At 30.1% G+C, this 12,451-nt stretch overlaps 1 protein-coding gene across 1 annotated transcript; it reads left to right on the plus strand.

Annotated features, from left to right (window-relative positions):
• Window positions 1–9,393: 9,393 nt before the first annotated feature.
• Window positions 9,394–11,427, plus strand: LOC110728284 (protein FAR1-RELATED SEQUENCE 7-like). Its single transcript, XM_021907958.1, has 5 exons — window positions 9,394–9,599; window positions 9,748–10,753; window positions 10,832–10,921; window positions 11,191–11,256; window positions 11,341–11,427. The coding sequence occupies exons 1-5, from the start codon at window positions 9,394–9,396 to the stop codon at window positions 11,425–11,427; spliced, it is 1,455 nt and encodes a 484-aa protein (XP_021763650.1).
• The last annotated feature ends 1,024 nt before the right edge of the window (window positions 11,428–12,451 follow it).

Genomic DNA, 12,451 nt, shown 5'->3' on the forward strand with positions numbered 1-12,451 from the left:
TCCCGAGAAAGAAAGACGTGAAAAATGAAGTTTTGTTTTGAACTTCCCCAAAATAAAAGTCATGATAAGAAAATGGAAGAAGTTTTGAACTTCCTTGTTGATCAAGACGAAATGAATCACACGGATTTTCTTCTTGTCATATTGAACTGCCCGTCTTGAGTATAATGTATGCATGATGTATGTTCTTAGCTTAGGAGGCTAAGGACAATTACTTCATGTGACACGATAGATGAATGAACTTAGGTCATGGAGCTAAGCATTACATATGGTGTAAAGAAACGATCTTGAACGTTACTTAGGTTTGGAAGCTAAGAACGTATATAGATGAAGTGATCGATGAGTATCGCATAATGAATGTCACATAGGTCAAGGAGCTAAGCACAATATGCGATGTATGAAACAATGAACATTGCTTAGGTCTAGAAGCTAGGCAAGTATACAATGTCTCTTTTGATGTTGTCTTGAAAGATGACGAAACATGCGCATCGTTGAAGTAAGATTTCATGATAGAAGGTTCCTAGAAGGAAAGGTGATATGGATATGTATGTGTGAGTGAAGTGTGTGAATGTGATACTAAGGATGACTGCAAGGGTTATGGTGATGGAAATAGATGTGAGAAGAGTAAAAAATGATGACTCTTTAGGCTGGGTAGGCTAAATGATGTGGGTTCAAACCCCCAAGTCTAGCTCTAGATGGGTAGGGGTAAGCATTGGATATTCTTTGACTCGATCATGCATGGATATGAATATGAATGTGGCCGCACCTCGATGTAAGGTTGTCTACGTATCCGTTAGGAATCAGGCCGAACGTAGCTCTAACCGAACTTTGCACAAGTGTATGTACACCTCAAAGAGGTCTTTCAAGGGTTGTAATGTGGTTAAGTTGGTGGTTTAAGGAAGAAAGGGGTAAAAGGCTCAAGACCCGAGAGAAGCCCCCAAGATGTGTAATTGTGAATTTGAAAATTTTGAATTTTGCAAGTTTATTTTCAACATTTTTTTTGCTTTGATTTTTTTTTTCATTCTTTTTGAATCAATGTAGGCAATCTCAGATCATGCGGTCCATCACTCACTTAGCATTCATGTTTCTCAGGCACGGTACCGAGCACTCGATGAGAGACGCAATTTGAGACGTGTTCATATCAAAGACATTGGAACACTTGCCTTTAGACATTGTTTTATTGTTGCCTTGCTGCTTTTGTTTTTTTTTTTTTACTTGCTTTTTGAATGTTATACAATTACACATCTTCCAATCCCAGGGTTAAGTAAATGTGGGTTAAAGAAATGATGGCCAAACGTTAGACAAGGCTCAAAATGGTTGATGAAGAAATGGAATGTGATTGAACGGTTAACAGGGAATGACAGGGTTGCAAAGGTGCCTCAAGTCATTGGTGTACCTTGGATTTAGTTCAGTAATTGAATTATTTTTTTATTTTTTATTTATTTATTTATTTTGCGAATGAATTCGAATGTGTAGACACCAAATTTTGATCTTACCTTTGTAATTATCATAATTAATTATCTTTTATTTATAGTTATCGTTTTCTTTGCAAATAATTATTATTATTTTGCTAATTATTTTTATAAACTTAATGACGCCCGTTTTATTATTTAAAACAAAGAAAACGAGTAATAATAATGATTTTTATTCATAATTCCCAAAATATATGTTATTATTTGTACTTCTAAACAACTAAATTACAAAATATTGAAGTACAACTAACACTACATGCATTTCTATCCTGCTCCACCGAAGTAATTTTCGGGTTTTTACTTATGGATTAACAAGTAAATTAATACAGCCATTAGGAGGACCACTAGCCCCACAATGTACATGAAGTACACCCTTTTCATCCTCATGTCTTCCTCAAAGGTGAAGACAGGCTGATCTTCCTGGTTTTCTTGAAACATGGTGTTTGAGTTTAATGGTGGTTTTTGTTTGATTTTTTCGGGTAAGAAGGAAGATGGAAGAAGATAAGAATTAAGTGGTGAGTGGAGATTTTGGATAAGGGTAATTTCTTTTTATAGTAAAAGTAAGTATTTTAGACTGTATTTTTATATGTATATGTATAATAATCGTATAGTATAAAGTACAATATTTTTTGTCTCGCCAGGGGAATATGTCATTTTCCTTACAAGCAAGTATCGTTTAACCCTTTAGAGTATAGTAAGTATATTAATATGTTCACTTAGACTGTTAGAGTGCTTTTTTATTTTATCTAGTTTTTTTTTTTTTTTTTGTGCGCTACCCTATTATATGACCAGTTTACATAAGCTATAAAGTCCACTACTCTAAAGACTCATGTCCAACCAATACATGGAAATGACAAACATTCCCACACCTAAATGAGTACTATATGCTATAGAGCTAAAGGGACCCCCTTTTATGTACGCTTTTTATAATGCCTTTGTCTTTTTGTCCGGCAGTTAATACTTGATCCGATAAATGTAAGTTCGGACCAAGCCTATCGATATTTATCTAAGTATAATAGAGTATTGTATGGACGATAGTAAAAGGAGAATACATGTGGGATGTATAAATACAACACGTAAGTTTAATTTATTCTGGCATACTTTCACTAAGTCAATAGGATCGTCTGAAAGAGCGAAAAACATAGGGATGCATTTGAGTGGTTATGGAAGCTCACGAAGCATTTCGGTTATGTATAGTGCATGTCAGAAACCATCTTGATTTGTAGCAAAAATGGTGGATCTTGCCCCCTGGTTTCATTTGTTAAATTTCTTTTTTCTTTTTTTTTCTTTTTTTTTTGTGTTGTTGTTATTGGAAGTGTATGCATGGTACGTATGACCAGTGGCGGATCCAGGATTTCCGAGATAGTGTGTCACCATCAATTATTGATCATTTGTGAAAGTACAATTTTTTTTCCATGTCTTGTTCATAATTAATTTCAATCCAAAACTTATATATATAAAATATATATATATATATGTATATATACATACATATATATGTATATATACATATACCAAATTGATTTCAATCCAAAAATAGGACACAAAAATTCATATCACAACCAAATACAGTACTTAAGAATTCAATTTTACAAGTCGAAAATACTACAAATAACATGTTATAAACCAATGGTACAATAAAATTATTATATTGAATTAACTTTATGATTTTTTAGTTAATTGATAAGCTTTATGGGGAAATATTAAAATTGGTTGTACAAATATAAGATATAAAAAGGGAAAAAAAATTATTAAAAAATTATACAAAAAAAAGTGAGATAACTTAAAAGACCAGTTATTAAATATAACTGGTCTCTTTAATGAAAAAGAAAGTAACGCAAAAAAATTGTGAAATGCAATAGCAGCATCAAAGAGCCTCTTATATAAATAACAGGTCTCTTTAATATATAAAAAAAAAAACACACCAAGTCTTTTGTAGCAATAGCAGCATCAAAGAGATCTCCTATCTTAATAAGCGGTCTCTTTGATATTGTTTGTTGTTACCACTAGCAGCATCAAAGAGACCCCCTATCTATAATAAGGGGTCTCTTTGATATTTTATTTTTTAAAAAAAATACTGTGTCACCGGACCCACTATGACTAAAGGTGGGTCCGCCCCTGCGTATGACATTCCTTTGTATTTTGTTTTTTTTTTATTTATTTTTCTTATTATTATTTATGTATATTTCAGTCTAGTTTGTGAGTTCCTTCGTCAATTTTTGATGTACAATCGTCAATAGTGAACTAAGTTACCTTTTTTTCTTATCTCTCGCGGTTAATATGGTATCCAACAAATTCCAATTAGGACCAATTGTATCAATATTTATCCGACGCTAATTGGGGCAGCTGGATTTCATACACGTTATATATTGTATTTCACTATTCAAAACGCTATTTGACATTATGCAGACACTATTTGGCATTATTCCAAATAGTAATTTCTGTTATGATAATTTACTTTGCTGACATGAATTTGGCTTCCGTTTTGTTTGTTTTCCTGTTGTTTTGATCTAATTTTGTATCTTTTGTCTTTGTTTTTTACGACTATGATAAGTATAAATTTGTGTTTTAGTAGAGTAAAGCAAAATAAGAGTTCACCTTTTTTTTAAGGACATTAGGTCAGGGAATATATTTTACTCTTGACCACCTTAAATTCATGTTGTATGACTTAATATTGTATGATATATTTTCATGTTGACCATGTCAATCTTATGATTTTATATGATCTACTTTTTTAGTAAGGGTTATTATTTGAAATGCTCGTATGCATAAGGTTTTGTCGTATGTTTAGATGTTCTTGGGTAAGTTTATATGTACCATCTAATGAGGGCAGGGGTTATTTCTCTTTTTACTTTTTTTACTAACTCTGAGATATTTTGTCCAACCCTATTAGTATTGTAACCTGATGTCTTTGTGTATCTTTTAGAGCTGACCTCTCAGAGTTGATTCTTTTTTTTTTTTGTGCATAAGTGTTGTTTTAACATCTTGGTGAGTATAATATTAGAGTTGATTTTATTACGGTTTTCTTTATTTTATCAGTTTAAGCGTTGCAAAACAGATTAGCAAGTTTGTTACATGTAAAACAAGAGAATTTAATATCAAGATTCTCATTACTACCAAAATCTTGATATTTACCAAAATATTCCTTGAATTTTAATTTATTTACTTTCTTTTATTTACAAATTAACCCCTTTATTTTCCTATAAATACCCCCCTAATTCTCAAGTTTTAAGGACATCAAAAAATTCTTACAACTTCTTTCTCTAAAAATTTCTCTTTTAATCTTTGTTTTAGTTAAAATCTCTCTAATTTAGCTTTATTTTTAAGTTATTAGCTTATTAAAAGCATCTTATACTTAAGTTGCTTTTTCTATTTTTTTTATTTAAGTATTGTTATTATCTTTAATTCCTATAAAAAAAACACAAAAAATATTTCAAGTTCAAGTATTGTTGTTATTATTATCTTTGTTAAAAATATTAGTTTAATTGCTCAAGTATCCTAGTCTATATTAAAAAAACTAAAAAAAAAATTCTTTCTTAAGATATAGTTTTATTTTTCAAGATTATTTTCTATAATTAATAATCAAAAAAAAAAAGTTCTTTAGCTTTATTTTGCATTAATTTCTTTTAATATCTCAAAATTCCAAAAAAAAAAAAATCACTTAGTCTCATTATTACACTTTAACTAAGGAGTAATCATCTTTTCATTCTTGATAAGTAAGAAGGGTTATCCAAAAAATTGCTACATCTAGTTCAAGGTATTATCATTATTCCTTTCTTAATTTCCTTGATTATTATTATTATGCTAACTAATGTGTTTGTTTTCATGTGGTGTTACCAATAGGGGTAATGACGATATTAGGTGCTAAATTAGCCCTAAATCTTTCATTACTCCACATTAGAAAGCCAAGCCTATTAGTGAGGTGATAGGTTACAAAGTGGGGGGTTAATTGCATTTTGCATTGTATCTCTTTATAATGCATTTTAAATATGAAAGGTTAATACATTCATGTGACTACCTAATATTTTTTTAAAAGAATGATGTATTTCTTAAAGTGAGCTAAAGACCTAAGGAATTAAGAGTTTAAGCAAAGGTTGTTCAAGAGTAAAGAACTACTTACCACGTCCCAAAGATGGCCTATTAAAGAACCTTTACGACCAGAATCAATTCCAGTTCTTTAGCTCAAGTGATAGAAATTTTCAAGAGCTTTCCAACCAAATCTCACAATAATTTTTTCGATTTTTCTATGATTTTTAATGATTTTTTTAGTTCAAGTTATCAAAAAGATGAAATATGCACGTTTTTCTCTTAATTGCTTTTTTTTAAAAAAAAAAATTTTATTAATTTCTTTTTAAGAACCTAATGGTGGTATGAAACCTATATTACACTATATTATATATATACTTTTAAACTTATGGAATCTTTAAAAAAAATGTTTTAATTTTTTATAAAAAGGTGATTTTAGAAATAAGAGTTTTATCAAGCTTTATTTCTAAGTATTATTTTGAGAAACTTTAATCTTACCTTAAAGATGACTTCAGAAATAAGAGTCTTTAATTCTAAATGTCGTTGTTTTAAAAATATTTAATTTTATTTTAATATGACTTTTGAAATAATTGATGTCCTAAGAACTTTAATTTTCTTTTAAAGATGACTTCAGAAATAAAAGTCTATTATTTTCTTTTATAATTTCGTGAACCTTTTTATTTCAAATCCTTTTGCGACACAAGAATGAATCATAACTTGTTTGTTTGTTTTTAATAAGTAATGATAGTTAATATGAGGTTATGGCCTCATTTTCAAACATGAGGTTAAAATTAATTATTTAGTTGTATAAGGTTGTAACAATTATCCATCTCCATGAAAATAAACTTATATCCCATCATAATTACCCGATGGATTAATTGACAATCGGATATGATTAAATAAGTTATTGTTCCCTTTTATTTGGAAGTAAGGCCTTGACAGGTGTCGTGTTTTATTTGGTCAATTCCATTAAGCCTAAACACATAACCCTTAAAACCTTACAAAAATTAATCTTGAGTGAATTTAAACCCAAAGTGAGATTATATAGTGAACCGTTTCGCTCCAAAAAATACCTTGACCCACTAAAAAGTCGTCATTTGGGACGCATTTGTTGAATTGTCTTATTCAAAAGACATTTTTTTTGGTGATCACTAATCGGGGTGATCTTCCTCAACCAAGGTGGTTCATTTTACTTTTATGAGTGAATCCGTCAAAAATCACTAAAATTCCACTTACAAAAATGACATTTATGTCGACAACCCAAATTGAAAACCTAATGGAATTGGTTATTTAAAATATGACATTTGTCCGAACTACGAAGGTTTTGATCCGTGAGTGAATTCAAAATCTCACTATGATCGGTACGTAGTGCAACTTTGGTGCTCAAACCTACCTTGTATTAATTATTATTTTTTATGTGGTTAATATGTCTTAAAACTTGATTTTTGACAACGCAATAGTAAGAGTCCGTTCCTTAGAATGGAAGAGAAGACGAGTTCCAGACGTTCGATTCTCTTAACCTAAACCCCGAACCCTGTGCCTTATTTCTTTTTATGGAGTTAGCAGTTGATTTTTATTAAGTTTTAATTTCTTAAAATTGACTGTTTTAAAATCCGTCCTTATTCGGATAAAAATAAGGTGGCGACTCTAAATTTTGTTTATAAGTCTTATCAAACACTTAAGTGGAACCTTTTATAGACTAATTTCTGTCCACTAAAAACCAGGTACCACAGAATGCGAAGGAAAGAAATGATCATTGATGAACATGGCACATAGACATAAGGATAAGGAGAACCTATGCTAGACTTATTCGGGGAAAAGGGTTAAAACGAAGAAAAAATCATGAAATCTTGTATGGAAACTTGTCTTGTGCTTCGTCTTCATGGTTGCTTATGAATTACTTGTTACCGCCAAGAGGAACAAGAAGTTTGTTATTGCTGATGCTTTGATTGGAAGAAAAGAAGGAAGGAATGACAAGTAATTCACACAATTATTGCTGATGCTTTGGTCGGTTGGGCTTGATGCAAACAAAGCCCAACTTATTTTAAGTAGTACATGTGAAAATTTTTACCTACACCCACCTTTAGCTATTGTTGTCTACTCTCCCCATGTAGCTACGTCGTTTTGATCATTTTTTTTTCTTTCTTTCTTTCTTTCTTTTTTTTTCTTTTTTTTTTCCTGACTTTCCTTCTTTTCTTTTAATTTTCCTTACTTATTATTCAAGCTACCTATATATTTCAATTTTAACCTAATTTTTGTATTTTTGTCTCTTTTTTGTTCATTTTCTCTCTCTGGATCGTTCCTGTTTCTCTCAATTATGGATGAATTCGTGATTCTAGATGTTGATCGTGATTGTGAACTTCAGCATTCTTCGATTTCCGAGTTTGATCGTCATTGTGAAGTTGTTTTCCGTCTTCTACTGGATTGTTGAATTCATTTGTTGATCAATGTAAGTTGTTTTGATCATTTTTGATTTTTATGAATGTAATTAGTTTGATTATGATGAATGTGAGTTGTTTTGATTAATTTTGTTTCTGTTTTAGTTAATTAATGAATTTGATTTGTTTGATTATGATTAATGCTAGTTTTTTTAATTGATTTTGCTTTTGTTTTAGTTGTTTTATGATTTTGATTTGTTTGATTAAATTGTTTTTGTTTTAGATCAATTTAGTCTCTGTTTTAGCTTGATTTTGAGTACTCTGATTTTGATTTCTATTTTATTTTATTTTTATTTGTTATATAATTATTTGACTGTGTTTTTGATTTAGTTTTATTTGTGATTTTTGATTTTGATTGTTGATTACGGTACTATGTATTATTATTTTGAATAGTTGAATAATTTTAAATGATCATTATCAATTACACTAATATTCAGTAATTTATTTTATTTAAATATTTTGATCATGTTGATTATGCTAAATGATCATTTATATATGTACTGCTTTGTATTGGTACATATTTGTTATTTATTATGTTCATTTTTAAAAACTTATGCAGTGGGTACTAGTGATGAAATTATGTTTGAAGAGGCAACTAAATCAGAGTTACTTTATAAAGATTTTAGTTCTGAAGAAGAAGCTTATGATATTTATAATGAATATGCTTTTAAGCATGGATTTGGGATTAGAATTGATAAAAGTAAAAGTCGAAATGATGGCTCTTTGAAGATGAAAAGATTTGTTTGTTGCAATGAAGGTTGGAAGGATGAGAAGGCAAAGAATAAAAGGACTTATGAGAGACTTAATATAAGAACTGGTTGTTTGGCTTTTATTCAGTTTAAGATTGATCGTTTAGATTTATGGACATGTACAAAGCATTACATGAAACATAATCATCATATAATTCCTCTTGAAAAGAGACATTTGTTAAGGTCTCAAAGGAATGTTTCTAAAGAAAATTTGCAATTCATGTCTACATTGAGGTGTAGTGGAGTTAAAATTTCTGCAGCCTTGAGGGCAATGAAGAAGGATGTTGGTGGCTCTCCTAATTTAGGATTTACAGCACCGGATGCCTATAATGCTTTATCTGCTGAAAAACGAGCTTTACGTGATGGTTGTGACAGTCATCAATTGATCAAATACTTTGCTAAAAGACAACTTGATTAAGCTGAATTTTACTATGACTTTGAACAAGATGAGGATGGGTGTTTAGTTAACTTTTTTTGGCGTGATGGTCGGATGAAGAGAGATTATGAGTATTTTGGAGATTTGCTGGTTTTTGATACCACGTATAGGACAAATAAATATGGAATGATTTGTGCTCCATTTGTTGGTATGAATCATCATGCTAATAACCTCATGTTTGGTATGGTTTTATTTTCAATGAGCGAACCGAGTCTTTTGTGTGGCTTTTTGATACATTCTTGAAATATATGGGAAACAAAAGTCCTATCACAATTATGACAGATCAAGCTCAAGCTATTGCAGCTGGTATTCGGAATGTATTTCCTCCAAGTGTGCATCATCGTCTTTGTGTTTGGCACATTGAGCAAAATTCTAAGAAGCATATTGGGGCTTTGAGAGCTTTGGATGGATTTACAGATTTGTTTGGTTATTTGCTCAAGTATTGTGAAACCCCTGCTGAATTTGAACATTTTTGGAAAAGGTATTGACAATTTTTTTAATTATAATATGTATTTTCAAGTTTGTTTATTTTAGTTATATAATATGATCATTTAGTTTTGTATATATGTACATTTTATAATATAATTTGTTCATTTATACAATATCTAATGATCATATGTTTTATGCAGAATGTTAATGAAATATAAATGTGAAAAAGATGATTGGTTGTGTGATTTGTACAAGATTAAAGAGATGTGGTGTCCAGCCTATTCTAAGAAGCATTGGTCTTGTGGTGTTTTATCATCTCAACGAAGTGAAACTACAAATAAATCTGTTTCGGAAAGGCTTAATAAGACCCAAGGTTTGTGTGACTTCTACCATGTTTTTCTTGATGTTATCTGTGAGTGGAGGAGCAAAGAGAATGGAAATGATTTTAATACATTGAGGGGTAATCGTCATCTTGCTTTTGCTCATATTAGCATTTTAGTTCATGCTAAGTCTTTGTACACCATTCAAGCATATATTATTTTTGAAGAGGAGTTCATTAAGGGTACTGCTTATGAACATTCTGATGTTGGTCTTCATTTTCCTGAATATTCATACCATTTATGGAGATCTGATAAAGATAAGATTAGGCATGAAGTTGTTTTCAACAAGGAAACTCATGCTATATGCTGCACATGCATGTACTTTAGTGAAATGGGATTGTTATGTTCTCATTCTCTTCGTGTATATCATTTACATTGTGTACCTAAGATTCTGGATGAGTATATTATGAAGCGTTGGACCAAGGCTGCAATGTGTACTCATACTACTGTTGATAAACCTTCTTCAAGAACTAATTTGGTGTCCTCTACTGTTTGGAGGTCGCAAACATTAAGGAAGTTTGTGAAGTTGGTAACTAGTTGTCAAAATTCTTTGCCTGCAAGAGCTGAAGTTGACCTCTATTTTGATATTTTAAAAGACAAAGTTGAGAGTGTTAGGGGCATAATTGATTTCAATGAGGCTGTTGAAGGTGTTGAAATTGTTGATCATGAAGTTAATGATCCTCCCAAAAAACGACCTGTTGGTGAGAGAAATGTTCGGCCTAAAAGTACTGTAGAAAAGGAATTTAATAAAGCTAGGGGTAATTGGAGGAAGAGAAAGTCTTTATATACACCTTACATGAGGGCTAAAGGTCAATCAGGAGTTCAGGTACTATTGAACATAAAGGTTTTTATATTTGATCATTTTATTTGATACTAATGTTTATTTATTTTTTTTTTGTTTTAGGAATTTGATGATATTGGACTTCCTGTTTCTTATGCTAATTCTATGTGTGATTATGATGAACTGGTTATATTGAAAAACCCACCTTCTAAGGTAATATTTTTATAACTTTTTTTTTCCTAAATTTGTTCATTTACGTTTTTATGAATGATCATATTTCATGTTTTTATAATTTAGGTTGCTAGGAAGGCATCTTCTGTAGAAAAAGATCCTTATTGTTCTAATGACTTTGATGAAAGTATTTTTAATGGTTTTAATCAGGAATTTATTTTTTAATTCTTTTTATTTTAAAAATTATTGGCATTATGTAAATATAATTTTTGTATTATTGTTTTGTTGGTTAATTGTAATTTTTTTTATAGGTTTCTGTTGAAAGTTCTTTTGGATCCAATTTATCTTTTGATGAAGATATTTCTGCTCTTGCTAAGGTTTATTTACTCTTTTTAAATGTCATTTATAATTTTTTTTATGTATATTTATATTTATTATAATGCTTAATATTTTTTATCCAGGAGAAGGATTTAAATTTTTCAAGTAATGCTCATGCTTCTTCAAGTGTTCCTCCAAGAAATGTTCAAGTTCCTCCAAGAAATGTTTAAGTTTCTGCAAGAAATGTTTAAGTTTCTGCAAGAAATGTTCAAGTTCCTCCAACAAATGTTCAAGGTCCTTCAAAAAATGTTCAAGTACCTCCAAGAAATGTTCAGTTACCTCCAAAACCTGTTCAAGTTTCTGTTCCATCGTCAAGAAGCATTGAAGTTACAGCTTCTTCAAATGATGAACAAGTTCAAGGCACTCAGCGTGGTGGTCAACATGTTTCTTATAAGTATGATAGGTTTTTTAGCATTTTTTGATACTAATGTAGCTAAGAGGTTGGCAAAAAATAACAAGTAAAAACTTGTTTTGTTGAATTATTTTGCTCCCCTTTAATATTTTGTTGCAAGATATGTAATTAAACATATTTGATTTTTGTAATGATCATATACTTTATTGGTAATGAAAATTTTTATTATTTTGTTTTATTAAGTATTATATATTCAAGAATAAGAGCTAATTTATAAAATTTGCAATTTTCATATAAACTGTATCTTAAAAAGATAAAAATATTGTTTGCATTCGAATAACCATAAGAAATATAACATAGAATACTTTGTGAAAAATAAAAAATCTATATGTCTATATTTAAACATTGATCATATACATATTTGTAAATGAACATGTCAAATTAATCCTTTGCAAACTTTCTTGCTTTTCTTCTATTTATCATTACTTCAGTGTTTTCTTCAAATAGCATCAGCTCTGCTACGTATTGTATCCTTAGCTTTCTAATTTGGTTCACCTGTTGAACAAAATAAATTAAAATGATTATTATTTTGTACCTTTTTTTTATAAGTGAACATTCTATATTATATAATTGAACATTTAGTATACTTACATTGTTTGGTTTTAAATCACATATCCAACTTTCATTAGGATCACCAGTGAAGGTTTCCATGTGCTTCATAATGTATACACCACAGTTTGTATGATCCTCGTTGCTACGCCATTTCATCTTCTCCAAAACAATTTTGTACTCTTCAATTCTATCAGCATCTTCATACCCAAGGTATTTCATGTATCCTGCCA

The sequence above is a fragment of the Chenopodium quinoa genome, unplaced genomic scaffold (assembly GCF_001683475.1).
Source record: "Chenopodium quinoa cultivar QQ74 unplaced genomic scaffold, ASM168347v1, whole genome shotgun sequence".
In the NCBI taxonomy this organism is placed as follows: domain Eukaryota; kingdom Viridiplantae; phylum Streptophyta; class Magnoliopsida; order Caryophyllales; family Amaranthaceae; genus Chenopodium; species Chenopodium quinoa.